The following is a 17,634-nucleotide window of genomic DNA, read 5'->3' as shown; positions in this document are numbered from 1 at the left end:
TTATTAAGCGTACAAATGCAACGCAGTACATATTTACTCACATAGGACACACTAAAAAGTCTAAAATTTTCTCTTAAGTGGACGGGGTGGCCAATCTCATCTCATTTTCTGAACCGCTTTATCCTCACTAGGGTCACGGGGAGTGCTGGAGCCTATCCCAGCTGACTTGGGGCCAGAGGCGGGGGACACCCTGAATCGGTGGCCAGCCGATCGCAGGGCACAAGGAGACAGACAACAAACATGCACACACACACACACCCGTACCTAGGGGTAATTTAGTGTCCAATCAGCCTACCATGCATGTTTTTGGAATGTGGGAGGAAACCGGAGTACCCGGAGGAAACCCACGCAGGCCTGGGGAGAACATGCAAACTGCCAGCTGGACTTTCTGGGTACATTGCTATATTTATATAGTGGAAAGGCAGACATGTGAAAGGGGGATGCCTGTGTGCATATGATGCTTAAAGCTTGACAATGTTAGCAAGTGACGACGTTTTTGTCTGCTACCAGTGACCGATACGATCCAGATTAGAGCCGATATGGGTAAAGGAGATCGGTTTTACAAAACATTTACAAAAAAAATCCGTACAAAAGTTGTTAAGCGTACACAATTTGAAATGATCATAAAATGTATAAAATACGGAAAAACGTATAAGTTGATAGGTATGTTAGCGAGCATTTCTGATGTTGGTCACAGTGGTCCTCAGTGTGCTCAGACATATGAAAAATTAGAGGGAACATTGCTTCAATACATGGTCTACCTTCTTTCTTTTTAAAAAGTAGAATAACAGACTTACTATATGTAGTCTTTTAAGGGAAAAAAGCTTTACTATACATGGTCATTATACTCTGTCAAATCTTTACATATACTAACTTTACTGTTGCTTCAGGTCCTTCAACTTTTAAGTCTGTTGAGTGACAGCCACCATTGAGTGGGAGGAAAGTGGGCTGATATTAGATGGATTCCTGCCCTTTGCTCTTCAATTTGTCTCATTAACCCAGTTTAAAAGGTAGCAATTGACAGGAGCTGTCTGCACTATTCACTGTTTTAAAAGCAGTTTCAAAAAATCCCAACATGTATAAAGACATCTTCGGGATTGAATGATTTAACATGCCGTAACCATCTTTTCTGCCCCGTCAAGCCACGACACGCCAGTCTGCCGGGTTGATAAAAACGAACGCTGAGCTGAGCTAAATGAAAAGGGAATTCCCGTCATTTATGCTTCCGGGGCTCCCTTTGCAGTTTACTTTTCTTCTTCAGATGCCCTTTCTCTCTCTCCGGTCGAGCTGACAGACCATCCCAAGGTTGTCTTAATTCCATCTAAGTGCACGTTCTTAATCCGCTCGAGCGATTAAAAGGTGGCCAGGCGCCTCAGGGGGCCGCAAACCTCACCTTCCCCACGGCTGAGCCCGGGCCTTTCCAACACCAGAGAAGATGAACGGCACCGAAGGACCCAACTTCTACGTGCCCATGTCCAACAAAACGGGGCTGGTGCGCAGCCCCTTTGAGTACCCCCAGTACTACTTGGCCGAGCCGTGGAAGTACTCGCTGGTGGCGGCGTACATGCTCTTCCTCATCGTCACCACTTTCCCCATCAATTTTTTGACGCTTTACGTGACGGTTCAGCACAAGAAGCTGAGAACTCCGCTCAACTACGTGCTGCTCAACTTGGCCGTGGCTGACCTTTTCATGGTTTTGGGGGGCTTCACAGTCACCCTTTACACGTCCCTGCACGGCTACTTCAGCTTGGGTGTCGCCGGCTGCAACGTCGAAGGCTTCTTCGCCACATTGGGAGGTTGTATGCTATCAAATATAAAACAAAACAATTTAAAATCTATAGTAATATACTGTTAGATAAAAAAATGAGGACACTGCAAAATATACATGCTACAGTGCTTAAAAGTGCTTGATGGGACAGTTGCCTGAGTGTGCAGTTGTTGTTTCGCTTAACCGGTGCGGGCAGTCTGGGTTCGATTCCCACTCGGTGGCGGTGTGATTGTGAGCGTGAGTGCTTGTCCGTTTCATTGAGTGCCCTCCGATTGGCTGCCAATTTTCTGAGAACCTAAAAGAGCTGAAAGCACCAGCTGAAACTAGAGCGGACTGTTGTCTCATTCGTAAAGATGTTCAACTTCCACTGTGGCAATGTCGCATTTGGGGGAGAATGAGAGCACACTAATGTCACCACAATACACACAATAGGAAAACCATACTTTTTACAGCTTTTTGGAGTATAACAACGTTCTCCATAAAGTAGATAGTTGTTAATTTGACTGTAAACACAAGGTTTTCTGCTATTGTTCTTGTTCTAACGGTGCAATTGTGGCAATCACAGTTGCTGATAATTTTCTTCAAATTTACTTTTCCCTTTTTTTCAGAGCAGGCACACCGATGGCCCGCCGAAGACCGTCGCATGGTGTTGACGCGTTTTTGTGTGTTTGCAGGAGAGGTGGCACTGTGGTCGCTAGTGGTTTTGGCGGTGGAGCGTTACGTGGTGGTATGCAAGCCAATGAGCAACTTCCGCTTTGGGGAGAAACACGCCATCTGTGGGCTGGGAATCACCTGGATCATGGCCTTGACCTGCGCCGCGCCACCGCTACTTGGATGGTCACGGTACGCGCCTTTTGCTAAAAGGCGAGAACATTTGGAGTTTGAAACGCGTTTTTGTTTGTCTGGCTTTCTCTTGCACTCAAAAACTGTGGACGTTTGATATCTCGAAGACCCCCGAGATCCTTTTTTAATCCTATAAATCCATTTTGGAGCATTCCATCATGGACCCATAGCCCTCAGAAGAACTAGGAGTGCATTGATCTGAATTGATAAATTGATTGGTTAAGCCATGATCAACTGAAATTGGAGGCAACGCAAAAAAATTGATTAACATTATCTTTAAAAATAATGTTTTGTTAAACACAATATTTTTCATCCAAGGGGCTGAGATTTTCTAGCCACAAAATTGTCAGAAACTTCAAAATTGCTTTGTATTTTTATTGCTTAGGTGAAATGTTGACACGTTTTGTTGGGGTTGATGGATGGGTGGGTTTCCTTGTGTGTCCTGTCTGCATGATTTGTACGCGTTTCGCCTCATGTGTCCCTTTTGGCTCTCCTTACCTTGTTTGACCCAGGTGTTCGTGATTGTCATCAACCCCTGTCAGTGTATTCGAACCCTGTTTTGGTACGTCTTTGTGGGACTATTGTTTCCTGTTCGTTGTAAGTAATGTTTGCCTGTTCGTCGGTGTGCGTCTCCCCTGTTTAGATTTTATTTAGTTGATTTTTGTATGGTTATTTTTCATTAAAATTCCCAAATTATGCACCAGCATTTCCTTCTCGTTTGCCTGCTTCCACTTCATTTCGAAGCTGAAGGCAATCATGACACATGTAACTGATTTTATTAAATGTGCACATAATACATCATCCTGGTAGGCTTTGTAGCATCAACAAATATTGTATCAGTTATCAAGATAAGAATTAATATTGTCTTTTCATGAAATTGAGGATTTATACACCGTATTTCTCTTTAAACCTCCAATTCATTTTGATGGGGTGGGCCGGCAGCTGGTTCAGGAAGGTTTGTAAAGATAATGGATGGTAAACTGCAATAAATATAAATGCTGATTTATTTCCACATCTGTAAATGCATAGGCCTGAATGTCCGTTTTCATTTTTGTGCGTGTATGCAGGTACATCCCCGAAGGCATGCAGTGCTCATGCGGCATCGACTACTACACCCCCAAACCTGAGATCAACAATGCCTCGTTTGTCGTCTACATGTTCATCCTCCACTTTACGGTCCCGCTCGTCATCATCTTCTTCTGCTACGGTCGCCTGCTGTGCACTGTCAGAGCGGTACGACACCCCCAAACACTAATATGCCTGCTCCCAACATTATAATGCATTGGCAATCATTATATACATATATATTACCTATAGTATGAGTAGTTGTCATATATAGAGAGGTATTTTAAACATATTTGTGTTAAGGTATGTTTTGGGGGGGATTTGTTTTAACAATACAGTTCCTTTATTGTTCGTAATGTCAAAGTAATTTATCGCTTAATGATAGGAAATGATGGTATCAAGTTGACAACAGTTGAGAAGTAATTTTCTTAAATATTGGTTTTATGAGGCATCAAGTATAGTTCAGTTGTATTTAACTGTAACTCACTTAATATTGAAGAATAGTTTCTTTTCAAATATTTAGGAATAGCTTCTCAGTGTCATACCATTTAACTCAATCTTTAAGAACATTAAGAGCCCCCCAGGAGCAATGTTAATGTTTAAAAATGACTAAAACCTTGTCCAATTCGTGCATCAGTGTCATTGGGCTCACCTGCTGCTAGACCTCAGTCAAAATGAATTGGACATCTTGCGCTGTCAATGGCAGCCAATGAATTAATCATGTTGGGACCGAGCGCTAAGTATCCTTTTAGGTGGTACTTGCTGTAAAATGCTTGAGATAGACTGCTCTAAAATATTTGGTAGAGGCACACTATAAAAAAAAAAAAAAATCTTTTCAAACGCTCTTAACCTGCCAAAAAGGAAATGTCAACTGCAAACTTTCTGGCTTTGGTTGTAAAATGAAGAAGAGAGGTGAGGAGATTTGTAGGATTTGGGTGGCTCAAGGACAGGGGAGGAGGGCACCAAGGCTTTCTGAGCCAGCTCACCAGCCGAAAGGCCGTCTGCCGCGTCGCACTCATCAATAATAAGACGTCGGCATTCATAATTCATGCATTCTTCCTTAGGCGCTTACGTTACAAATGTAAGCGCCACTTGGGACAAAAGTGCTCGTTCCAGCTGCCTCTTACTGTTTTACATGCGCTTCATCGCAGATGATTAAGAAAAAGCTTCACAGTTAGAAACAGCGTACTATAAAGTCCAAATGTTTTTTGTTTTTTTTCCTCTCGGCTATAAGACATGCTTGGGATTAGGATCATAACAATACGCGCATCAAAATGCAAATCGTGAAACTCTTAGTCATGATCAAGCCTTGTCCTGTTCTAAGACAGTATAGTTCATAAAACCCAAATATTTGAATCTGATGGTGACCTCATAACGAGACCAATTGAGATGTCGACAAAGACCTTTGAGCTTGGAAAAAAGTTTATTGCTAACCAAATGCTGGGAAAAAGCAGCGGTCAGACGGTAAGACGAGAAATTTGGCAATGCACGTGGTGATTTTAACATACCGCAGAGACGCATAAAACAATGATTCTTCAATGATACCAAGCTTTTTCCGCAATTATACAAGAATACATTATTCACTCATTCGACACTGGTTCCATGCGCACGGGAGGCAAGCTTTCATGGGACATTATGGTTTCAAAATGGGTTCAAATTGTACTAACGTGCAACCAAAACACACCTATTAACATGAAAAACTTGGAAATATTTGAAAATGGCTTCAGTGCCAAATACTTTTCTCATTCGTGTATAAAATTGTGGGTCAAGAATTGTACTTCTCATGGGACAAAATAATTTAAGGTTCCTCTTTAATTAATTTAAAGATAAGAACATGTTTGTCACCGTGTCTTTGCAGGCGGCAGCACAGCAACAAGAGTCGGAAAGCACCCAGCGGGCCGAGAAGGAAGTGACGCGCATGGTAATAGTCATGGTGATCTCCTTTCTGGTGTGCTGGGTGCCCTATGCCAGCGTGGCCTGGTACATCTTCGCCAACCAGGGCGTGGCGTTTGGGCCCGTTTTCATGACGGCGCCGGCGTTCTTTGCCAAAAGCGCCGCCCTCTACAACCCCGTCATCTACATTCTGCTCAACAAGCAGGTAAGTCAATTACTAAGGTTGCTTTCTTTCTGAAACTAAATATATTTTTGCACCAAACGTCCCTTTTAGCTCACCCCCACATCGTCTTTTCCATACAAATGTGCACGCACACTTGCAGAGCTTAATTTTGTTTGATTTTTCATGGAATGGAATAGGATTTTACGGGTCCATTATACCTTGACTCTTTTTGTTCCTTAAGTTCCGTAACTGCATGCTCACCACCGTGTGCTGCGGGAAAAACCCGTTCGAAGACGACGACGCCTCAGTCGCAGCCGTTTCCAAAACGCAGACGTTGTCAATTACTTCCAGTCAGGTGGCCCCTGCTTGAGTGTCACACCATGACTTTTCACACTTATTGGTGGTTTATCTCAATAATAATAGAATTTTTTTTTGTAATATTTTCCCCTGAGGTCGCGTCGTTTAACCTTGCAAAACTTGACCAGAAATTAGCACGGAATCTTGAAATCCTCCAAACATGCAGCATGTCATATAATTGGGCCAAAGTGAAGCTTTGTTGCAAAGTGCAATAGTTTATTTTGTTATATTGACACTAGGAATGTGCTTAAAAAGATGTTACGGCATAGTTTTGATTTTGTCATCCACTCCATTTGCTTAGAAAACCACACCCAATCTTGTCTTGTTTACACCCAATTGTACCTTTTTTTTAAAATGAAATTTGTAACGGGGTGAACTTTCCGGCAAGTCACCCGGTCCGGATTGTTTTCCATCATGATTTACGCGAGCGGCGGTGCTCCCGTTGGCCTCTACAAGAGGACGCGCTCGTCTCAGGACGCGAGTGGAAACAGATGTAGCCGAATTCGCATGAGTGTGCACGTTTGAGTGGATGTCAGCATGTGCATGAAAGCCATCGGGATGTGATGATTTGGTGGCTGGTGTAAAGACTCTGCAACATCTTGTTTGATGTGTGGCAATAAAAACAAAGCTCAACGTCTGGTTGGCTTTTCCTCCGTTCACTCTCCATTTTCCTTTCTAAAACGTTCCAGATGTTAGTCAGCTGGTTTTCAAAAATCCCATGGTTTGGAAACCAGCCCCGTTTGGACAAATAAAACACAATCAAATCCTAAATACTTGATTTATTTCCCCTATTCGGACAAATCATTTGGCATCACAAATACGGTCGGACAATAGAAGACACTCGTCTTAAGATAATATGGCAATCACGTTTGTCACGAATGTACATTTCCCTCTATTTGGTCCCAAAGATTGTTTAGCAAGCGTGCGAGTGGCTTCGGTGCTGTTCGAAAGGTGAATAGTTGCAGCAGCTTTTCCCATAGAGTCGCCGATCCCCCCCCCCAAAAAAAAACAAAGCACATTGGGACAAAATGTTCAAAGCACCGACGGTGGCGAGTCACACCTGAGTACGTTGCGGACGTCACGGACGACTTCAATGACCGTCGTCTCCTCCAAAGCGATACGGCACACCTATAAATATTGCTATGGACATTATAATACAGTACAGTGCACGATTGGCTCATCCCCAGGGGGGGGGAAGGATTCAGTGCATCAAGACCAGCGGCACTTGGGGTCCACAAAGCCTCATCCGGGAAGCGTTTCCAGCCGACCGACGCGGGCCTCCTCGAGACGTGGGGCCACCGCGCCGACCGAGGGCGGACGGCGGCGGACGGACGGATGCTCAGGCCTCGCTGCAGCACTCGTAAATGTTGTCTTCCACCAGGGCCACAACCTGCTCAAACTTGTGGTGCAGCTGAGTGCGCCGTGCCGTCGGGTTGGACTCGAGCGCAGTCGCCACCTGAGGAAAAAAAAGGACAGCAGAATGGTGACTAGAAGATATCGGGTGCCGTGCTTCAGGACATCGCCCAGGATGGAAGCCACAAGATAGCAAGTAATCACACAGGTAGTAACATAACAGAAAGTCAAGTAGGAAGAACATTGAAAGTAACATTTAATTTCACAATCGCAATTTAAGTCAAAAGTCACTAAAAGGAAGAAAGTCATGTAAAAGGAAATGCAAAGAGCCACCGAGAAAGACATCAGATGGGAAATCAAGCGAAAAGTCAGGAATTTAAAGGGGACAGGCAACGCCTTTGTCATTTATACATCAGCAAAAAAATGCGGGTAAAAAAAAATCTATAAAAAAACCACCAAATTTCATTTTTCTTTTGTGGCCGCAAAGGGGGGAGCCATTTCATCAACTATTTTAGCGAATCATATGTCAGTACTGTATTTTTCACACTAGAAGTCACATTAGCCAAAGAATGCACAATCAAAGGTATATATAAGTGGCACAAGAGTATAAGTTGCATTTCTACAGGGCAGGTTAAAGCGGTTCAGAAAATGAGATGAGCTATTTAAATTGTCAGAAACAGACAAACATTAAAGTGATAGTAAAATAGGAAACAACAGACAAAATAGGCACATGATAATATATGTTATTTTTTACTATAACTAGCCTAAAAAACAAGCTGTTGGTGGTTCGAGTGGGGAAAAAAAGATATAAATCGTATACAAGTCGCAGGCTCAGCGAAAGCTATGAAAAAAAGTTTGACTTATAGTCCAGAAAATACAACATTCCGGATTCCTTGTGGCATCATTAATAAGTAGTACGACCTGGACTCAAGCCTATCGGTGGGATTGTGCAAAGGTATGACTGACCCCTCAAAACGACGACACTCCTACACCGCGTTAATTATTGTGTTTAAACATTTACCAATTGTACACAATTTTTTGGGGGGGGAGGATTTCAAATGAATGCAATTAATACTAGTTGTTCTCTGTCCCTTTTGACTTTTGCTCCCACTGAAAGAGGAAAAATCGAAATTTTCGCACCTGAGATGCAGTATTTTGGGAGGTAAAGGACATCACTATTTAGTTTCTCAATCTATTTGCACGGCTCTTAAATAGTTCATTTCATGAAAAGAACATCATCATGCTTGAGCAATGTAAAAGTTGGTGAGGCAAAAACCTCAAAACCGCCAGAAAAGAAGCCTAACATTGCGACTGAGTTGGTTTTGGGAGGATATTTTTTTCTGCAGACATTATTTTTAAGTGCCAATGTTTGCACCACTGGAAACTGGCCCATTTGGTGGAGAGCATGAGTACTTTGAGTACTTTAGCCACCTCTGCATCCAGCAGAGAGGGTAAAGGAAGCCACCTGCAAGCGCATTTTCGAGTGCCTCCATTCTCACTGCAGAGCCTCGGCCCTTCACGTATTTACAAAACAACATCTGCGGAAAGTCGTCGGGGTTCCTAGTCACCAAAACGTTGAGAGCACTCAGCATAAACGCGCGCGGCGAGGCCCACCGGGGCAAGAGAAGGGCCAATCAGAGGCCATTCAGCCCGCCTAACCGCATCTGTTGTGTTCACGCTTGTCGTATTAAAAGTTAGCTTGTCTGTAGCAAAAAGAGATCTGCGGGTCTTCAAAAATGGGGAAAAATGAGGTGCCGTTGTTCGATTTCAGCCATCTATAAAACACTGCATTTTTTTGTTATCAATCTTCAAGTAGGGCGGCCCGGCGGATGAGTGGTGAGCACATCGGCCTCACAGTGGGGGAACCTGGGTTCAAATCTAGGTTCGGACCTTTCTCCGTGGAGTTTTCATGTTCTCCCCGGGCCTGCGTGGGTTTCCTCACACATTCCAAAGACATGCATGGTAGGCTGATTGGTCACTCTCAATTGTCCCTAGGTATGAGTGTGAGCTTGAATGGTTGTTTGTCTCCTTGTGCCCCCCCCCACCCCCTAACCCCCCCCCCCCCCCCCCCCCTTATGGCCGGAAGTCACCTGGGATAGGCTCCAGCAGCCCCCGCGAGCCTAATGCAGATAAAGCGGTTCAGAAAGTGAGATGAGAATTGAGTACAGACGCTCCCCTACTTACGAACGCAATTGGTTCCGAGCGATTGTTCATAAGTTGAATTTGTTTGTAAGTTGATTCAGTGCTATATTTTGTATTATAATTTATGTTTAAGGCCGATATAAGTATATTGAAGGTTTATACAAGTGCATTTGTATGTTTAAGGCTTGTATAAGTAACACGCATTGGTTTGTACTGAAAAAAAAAACATTTAATAAAATGGAGAGAATATGTACAGTACTGTAGAGAGAGAGAGAGATTTATGTATTAGAAACTGGCCAAAAGAAGCGACCTAATGACGATTGCACAGTTTTCTTCTTTTTTTCATCATAAATGATGCGGTAGCACTGTATGGCATCATTCAATTGATTTGCAAACTTTGTGCAACGTTCAATATTTGGGTCCTGCTGCTCGATCTTTCTGTTTATAAATGGTACTGACGGTCGAACGATTCAATGCCCGTGAAACGCTCACCACTCTCACGCGCATCAAGCTTCGTTATTATTGCCACTCGTTTCAAATGAAATGGCTTGCCTCTTCCTTGCAACTCCCTCAATAGAAGCCTTTAGCTTTTTACCAAGCATATTCAATATTGGATGCATGAGATATTTAATGATACAAATGAAAAAGGTTCTTTGCACACTGGAGATACATTCACGCACTTCCGCACTGCAACGGCGGAAAGAAGTACTACTCCGAAAAAGGCGCGAAATACAAAATTGGACTTGCGAACATTTTTGGACTTAAACGCAATTTGCAGACATGTTCGTATGTACCGTTGTTCGTAAGTTGAATGTTCGTAAGTAGTGGAGCGTCTGTATATAGTAAGGCTTTTTTCTTTAAAAAATCGACATAGTATAGTAAGGCTAAGAAAGTCGGAGAATAAATCTGACTTCTGATTCTTCTCCTAGTTATTGCTGTGGTCCAGTGGCAAAAATATTGGTTCAGAACTTGAGGTGGGAATCAGGAGTGAGTTCAATTCCACTCTTTGCAATTCACAAATTGTTTATTGAGGTAATGAAAAGGATAAATATAACTTCCAATCACTTCATTTCAGAAGTCACTGTGGTCCAGTTGCAAAGACAAACGGTCAGAACTTCTGGTGGACTCAAGTTCAAATCAGGAGTGAGTTCAATTCCACTCTTTGCAATTCTCAAATTGTTTATTGAGGTAATGAAAAGGATAGATATAACTTCCAATCACATCAGTTCAGAAGTCACTGTGGTCCAGTGGCAAAGACAATGGGTCAGAACTTCAGGTGGACTCAAGTTCAAATCAGGAATGAGTTCAATTCCACTCTATGCAATTCTCAAATTGTTTATTGAGGTAATGAAAAGGATAGATATAACTTCCAATCACATCAGTTCAGAAGTCACTGTGGTCCAGTGGCAAAGACAATGGGTCAGAACTTCAGGTGGACTCAAGTTCAAATCAGGAATGAGTTCAATTCCACTCTTTGCAATTCTCAAATTGTTTATTTAGGTAATGAAAAGGATAGATATAACTTCCAATCATGTATAGGCGGGCCGCCTCGTGGTGTAGTGGGAAAGTCACCTGCCTGCCACGTGGGTGTCGAGGGTTCACGTCCCGGTGTCGCCAGTCAACGACTGTATGGTGTCGGCAGTCGGCCGAAGGCCGACTGTCGAACACCACCAGGAACCCCCCCCTCCCAACTGTCTTCCGGTCAGCCTTCGGCTGACCGGAAATATTGTTTTGCTGAAAAAAATGACTAAGTCTTTATTTGAATGAAAAAAGGATTACCCATTTACTGAACTACTAGTGTAGTGATTAGTCAAACGAGAGCGGGATTCGAACCCCATCTCCCACATGGCAGTCAAATCCACTAACTTGAGGTCTGTCTGACCCATTGTCTTTGCCACTGGACCACAGTGACTTCTGAAATTAGATGCTTGGAAGTTATATTTATCATTTTCATCATCTCAATAAACAATTTGAGATTTGAGATTTGCAAAGAGTGGACTTGAACTCACTCCAGATTTGAACTTGTGTCCAACTTCAATTTCAACCCATTGTTCTTGCCACTGGACCACAGTGTCTTCTGAAATGATGTGATTGGAAGTTATATTTATCCTTTTAATTACCTCAATAAACAATTTGAGAATTGCAAAGAGTGGAATCAAACTCACTTCTGATTTGAACTTGAGTCCACCTGAAGTTCTGACCCATTGTCTTTGCCACTGCACCACTGTAAAGTTGGAAGTTGTATTTATCCTTTTCATTACCTCAATAAACAATTTGAGAATTGCAACGAGTGGAATTGAACTCACTCCTGATTCCCACCTCATGTTCTGACCCAATGATTTTGCCAGTGGACCACAGCAACAACTAGAAGGTGAAGAATCAGAAGTCAGATTTATTCTCCGACTCTCTCAACCATTCACACTAACACTCACACCAAGGGGCAATTTATAGAGTAATCAACCAGCCTACCATGCATGTTTTTGGAATGCGGGAGGAAATTGGAGTACCCAGAGAAAACCCACGCAGGCCTGGGGGGAACATGCAAACTCCACACAGATGGACGTGACCTGGATTTGAATCCAGGACCCCAGCGCTGTGAGGCCAACACGTTAACCACTCGCCCCACCCGGCCGCCCTGATATGTAAATACATTAGAGAAATACAAGTCCTAAAAAATGTACTTTGGCCATTGGGTGGCAGCAAATTATCCATTTTGGACATTTAGACTGCGCTTGAAAGAAATTTAGAGAGAAAAAAATGGCGCAGATTTGTAAATTTGAAAATCAGCTGCGCTGAGAAAGTGTTTTTACCTGGTTTCTGTATCTCTTGGCGTATTTGTAAATCTCCATCAAGGCCAGGTTGGTGTTGAATTCATTTCTGTACTTCTGCAAAACGAACAGCAGGTCAGACAGAAACATCGTCGAAATGACGGCGTTTGCAACGTCGTGACTTACCCGGGACTCCTCGGCCAGGTGCGCGTTCATCTCCTGCTCGCTGAGAGGTGCCATTTCCTGGATCTGCCGGTAGTAGCACTGCACCCTCTTCTTATATTCAGGGATTTCCTTTGCGTACAGAAGCTTGTTGGTCGGAGAATCCTGTAAAAAGACCCCCCCATAAAAACAACTTCATTCGAGCGGTGGGGTGGGAGGACTCATAAACGCAATACACAATTTAATGTTTAGCACAGCTTTCGTCTTTGTCTAACTTTTCCCTGTCACTGCTTTCACATCCATTTTTGCCAGACAATTATGGCAAACAACAGTATTTTTCGGATTATAAAACGCAGTTTTTTTTCGTAGTTTGGCTGGCGGTGCGACTTATACTCTGGTGCGACTTATGTGTGAAATTATCTACCTCCCATGTTGGGGGAGTTGTTTAAAAGTGACACTGAGAATGAAGATTTCATTGGATTTAGTGATTTGGAGTGAAGCTGACAGTTTGGTAAACTTGTTACCATGTTTTTTATGCTAGAGATATCTGAATAACTCTTAATATGTTACGTCGTTACTGACATTACCAGGAATGTCAGTCATGCAACGTTGGTATACCGTACACTTATTCAGCCTGTTGTTCTCTATTTTATTTAGATTTTAAATTGCCTTTCAAAATGACATGTATGTTTTTGGTGTTGGATTTTATAAAATAAATTTCCCCCAAAAATTCGATTTATACTCAAGTGCGACTTATATGTTTTTTCCTTCTTAATTATGCATTTTTTGGGCTGGTGCGACTTATACTCAGGTGCGACTTATAGTCCAGAAAATACGGTAGTTTAGTTCACAGTTGGAGCACCATCTGAATTTCAAGCGGACAACCGATTCAGACTGCCAGCAACTTCTGTTTTCTTCCATATGTAGCTCGCGAGCCATAGTTTCCCGACTCCTGGTCTAGATCTCTGCTTCACTTGGTTTCGGTCTTGACTCCTAAAAGTCCTAATTGTGTCTTGGTTTCAGATAGCCTGGTCTTGAGCACAATGCTACCAATGAGCGACTCATCCATCAACTATCCGCCCCATCAAGTGTAGACAAAAGAGGGAGGAAGGGAGGGAGTTGCCTTCCGGCGTCCATCTTCTCCTCGGTGCCAGCCGCTCTCTTTACTTCCTGCCTTACTCACACTGGTGCTCAGTCGAGTAGAAAGGAAGTCCGTGGCGGGCACATTCCGCTTTTAATGGTGACTACAGTTGCGAGCGAATGAAGGATGGGAACGTGTAGGAAAAGTAGGGCAAGGGATGGAGTATGTGGAGTATATGTGTGTGTGTGTATGTGTGTATGTGTGTGTGTGTGTGTGTGTGAGAAAGGGGGGGTTGTCCAGAGCAAATGTGCTTACAAGAAAACTTGTGTGTCACGAGTTATTTGTGTCACTTGATGTATTTGCGCGTGTGTGTGTGTGTGTGTGCGCTGACTAAACAGAGCTCAGTTTGGGAGCCTTCCTGCTTCCTGTCCGCAAGGTCACTTCCTGCTGTTTGCCCATCTGTTTGCCAACCCCCCCGTGACCTCTCACCCCTGCGTGAGGGTGCTTCTTGCCAGATAAGAAGGTTTCTGTGACAACAGGGTGCGTTGCATCGTTTGATGTGGCTAATCCAGACCCCGTGTGCCCATCCTTCAATCCGCTCTAAGCGGCACTTCCAGAAAATGTCCCGTGTTCAGGAGAAAATCTTAATTGAGAATTCTCAAACTGCAGACACTTTTTTTTGTACACTTAGCTTTTGGGTGAATACGGCTTCGCCCAAAAGTTGCGGTGGAACTTCCGCAAAAAAAGCTCGACTCAGCGGATGCTTCCGAGCCAGCGGAAGATTTATTCGTAACGACGCAAGGTTATTCAAAAGCTTCAAGCGGGAGATTAGGACGCTCGACAAACTGAACGTCGACTGGCTAAGGCTTTCTCGCTCCTTAGCGTTTGCCGAATTGGGCTTTTGTTGATTCTGACAGAAGAGACTTCCCCGGCCGGCTTTGCGCGAAAGCCCGCTTGAGGAGTTTGGCGTTTTCATCAGTGCTGGCGGAAGTGGGCCTTTCGTGGCACGCTTTGTCAGGAGCAAATCCTGTTTGCGGACACTCGTGCAGCGTGACGGCCCTAAAGCCTTTCTCGCTGACACCAAACGTGCTTGGGGACAGGGGGAAGAAAAAGTTTGGCAGTGCTGCAGCAATGTCGACTGGGAAAGAAAGTTCAAAGCCTATGTTGTCCACTGCCGACAACGCCAGTCCTGAACCTAAGGTTTACACTAACTTTGGGGGGGAAAACATTCACATATTTTATGGCTTGATAAAATGGGGAACATGACATGACTTGTGTCTTTTCCTAAAAAAATGATTGGAACTGTCAATCCTCCCACTTCAAAGGGTGAGGACAGCCATCAACATAAATTACATGAACAGTGGTTCTTACAGTGGACATAGGTAGCTGTTCAAAAGTTGATACTTTAACCCTTAATAGGCAAGTGATTATTTTGGGTGATTAAAAAAAATTATAGAGGTCGAGAAAAAATCCAAATGAATGAAATTCTAAAATGACCAGGTATAGTAAGGCTTTTTTTCCCATAAAAATGACCATATATAGTAAGGTTTTTTTTTCATTAAAATGACCATGTATAGTAAGACTTTTTTTCATTAAAAATGACCATGTATAGTAAGGCTTTTTTCATTAAAAATGACCATGTATAGTAAGGCTTTTTTTTCATTAAAAATGACCAGGTATAGTAAGTCTTTTTTTCATTAAAACTGACCATGTATAGTAAGTCTTTTTTTCATAAAAAATGACCATGTATAGTAAGGCTTTTTTCCCCCAAAAAATGACCATGTATAGTACGGCTTTTTTTTCCATAAAAATGACCATGTATAGTAAGGCTTTTTTTCTTAAAAAATGACTGCGTATAGTAAGGCTTTTTTCTTTAAAAAAATGACAGTGTAGTAAGGCTTTTTTTCATCAAAAATGACTATATCAAAAGGCTTTTTTCCCATAAAAATGACCTCGTATAGTAAGACTTTTTTTCTTAAAAAATGACCACGTACAGTTAGGCTTTTTCTTGTTCAAAAATGACCATGTGTAGTAAGGCTTTTTTTTTCCAAGAATGACCATGTATAGTAAGGTTTTATTTTTTCTTTAAAAAATGACCATGTATAGTAAGGCTTTTTCCCCCATAAAAATGACCACGTATAGTAAGTCTTTTTTTCATTAAAAATGACCAGGTATAGTAAGTCTTTTTTTCATTAAAAATGACCATGTATAGTAAGGCTTTTTTCCCCAAAAAAATGACCATGTATAGTACGGCTTTTTTTTCCATAAAAATGACCATGTATAGTAAGGCTTTTTTTCTTAAAAAATGACTGCGTATAGTAAGTCTTTTTTTCATTAAAACTGACCATGTATAGTAAGTCTTTTTTTCATAAAAAATGACCATGTATAGTAAGGCTTTTTTCCCCCAAAAAATGACCATGTATAGTACGGCTTTTTTTTCCATAAAAATGACCATGTATAGTAAGGCTTTTTTTCTTAAAAAATGACTGCGTATAGTAAGGCTTTTTTCTTTAAAAAAATGACAGTGTAGTAAGGCTTTTTTTCCATCAAAAATGACCATGTATAGTAAGGCTTTTTTCATAAAAAATGACTATATCAAAAGGCTTTTTTCCCATAAAAATGACCTCGTATAGTAAGACTTTTTTTCTTAAAAAATGACCACGTACAGTTAGGCTTTTTCTTGTTCAAAAATGACCATGTGTAGTAAGGCTTTTTTTTTCCAAGAATGACCATGTATAGTAAGGTTTTTTTCTTTAAAAATGATCATGTGTAGTCAGGCTCTTTTGTTAAAAAAATGACCATGTATAGTAAGGTATTTTTTTCTTTAAAAAAATGACCATCTATAGTAAGTCTCTCTTATTTAAGAAAAAATGACCATGTAAAGTAAGGCTTTTTCCCCTAAAAAAATACCATCTACAGTAAGGCTCTTTTCTTTAAGAAAAAAATGATAATGTATAGTAAGGCTTTTTTTCTTAAAAAAATGACCACGTACAGTAAGGCTTTTTTTTTTCTTTAAAAAAATGACCATATATATTAAAGGCACAGGTGGAGTGACCTGGATTTGAAATCAGGACCCCAGAACTGCAAGGTCTACACACTAACCACTTGCCGCACTGGGCCGAATAAGGATTTTTTGCTTTTAAAAAATGACCGTGTATTGTATGGCTTTTTTCTGAATAAAGACCATGTATGGTAAGGTTTTTTTTCCTGAATAAAGACGATGTATAGTAAGACTTTCGTAAGTCTTTTAAAAAAAATGACCATGTACAGTAAGGCTTTAGAAAAAAAAAGAAAAAAAACATCCATGTATAGTAAGGTGGACTGACCTGGATTTGAACCCAGAGCAGTGAGGTTTACACGCTAACTACTCTTGCTACCAAAGGCTTTTTTCTTTGCAAAAAATGACTATGTATAGTAAGGCTTTTTTCATTAAAAATGACCATGTATAATTAAGGCTTTTTTTCTTTAAAAAAATGACCATGTATAGTAAGGCTTTTTTTCATTAAAAATGACCATGTATAGTAAGGCTTTTTTCCATTAAAAATGACCATGTATAGTAAGGCTTTTTTCCATTAAAAATGACCATGTATAGTAAGGCTTTTTTTCATTAAAAATGACCATGTATAGTAAGGCTTTTTTTCATTAAAAATGACCATGTATAGTAAGGCTTCTTTCATTAAAAATGACCATGTATAGTAAAGCTTTTTTTTCATGAAAAAAATGACTATGTATCATAAGGCTTTTTTTCATAAAAATGACTATGTATCAAAAGACTTTTTTTCATAAAAATGACCAAATATAGTAAGGCTTCTTTTTTTAAAATTTAAAACATGACCATGTAGGTATAGTAGGGTACAGGTGGCCTAACCTGGATTGGAGCCCAGACCCATTAGCAATCTGAAACTTTTTTTCTTTAAAAAATGACCATGTTTAGTAAGGCTTTTTTTCTTAAAAAAATGACCATCTATATATATAGTAAGGCTTTTTAAATTTAAAACATGACCATGTATAGTAGGGTACAGGTGGACTAACTAATTGG

General features: G+C 41.5%; 2 protein-coding genes across 2 annotated transcripts in view; one reads left to right on the top strand and one right to left on the bottom strand.

The window, feature by feature from the left end:
- Positions 1-1,238: 1,238 nt before the first annotated feature.
- exorh (extra-ocular rhodopsin) lies at positions 1,239-6,157 on the top strand. Its single transcript, XM_077599247.1, has 5 exons — positions 1,239-1,796; positions 2,443-2,611; positions 3,679-3,844; positions 5,535-5,774; positions 5,974-6,157. Exons 1-5 carry the CDS (start codon positions 1,436-1,438, stop codon positions 6,100-6,102), a joined length of 1,065 nt encoding a protein of 354 aa, XP_077455373.1. The 5' UTR covers positions 1,239-1,435; the 3' UTR covers positions 6,103-6,157.
- A 918-nt stretch (positions 6,158-7,075) lies between these two features.
- The window catches only part of plxnd1 (plexin D1), an 85,700-nt gene continuing 75,141 nt past the window's right edge, over positions 7,076-17,634 (bottom strand). Inside the window, exons 34-36 of the mRNA XM_077599145.1 lie at positions 12,539-12,679; positions 12,395-12,469; positions 7,076-7,545 (exon numbers count right to left, since the gene is read on the bottom strand). Coding sequence (XP_077455271.1) covers positions 7,429-7,545; positions 12,395-12,469; positions 12,539-12,679 — 333 coding nt within the window. The 3' untranslated portion in view covers positions 7,076-7,428. The remainder of the gene's footprint in view (positions 7,546-12,394; positions 12,470-12,538; positions 12,680-17,634) is intronic.

Source organism: Stigmatopora argus, chromosome 1 (assembly GCF_051989625.1).
Source record: "Stigmatopora argus isolate UIUO_Sarg chromosome 1, RoL_Sarg_1.0, whole genome shotgun sequence".
Taxonomy (NCBI): Eukaryota; Metazoa; Chordata; class Actinopteri; order Syngnathiformes; family Syngnathidae; genus Stigmatopora; species Stigmatopora argus.
This window is presented reverse-complemented; position numbering and strand designations above follow the sequence as displayed.

What these genes read in the sequence shown, in the direction of transcription:
- exorh (XM_077599247.1), top strand. Translation starts at nt 1,436, where the DNA reads ATGAACGGCACCGAAGGACCCAACTTCTACGTGCCCATGTCCAACAAA. An exon ending in TGCTGTGCACTGTCAGAGCG is followed by an intron (nt 3,845 to 5,534) that starts GTACGACACCCC and finishes GTGTCTTTGCAG; the next exon opens with GCGGCAGCACAGCAACAAGA. An exon ending in ACATTCTGCTCAACAAGCAG is followed by an intron (nt 5,775 to 5,973) that starts GTAAGTCAATTA and finishes TTGTTCCTTAAG; the next exon opens with TTCCGTAACTGCATGCTCAC.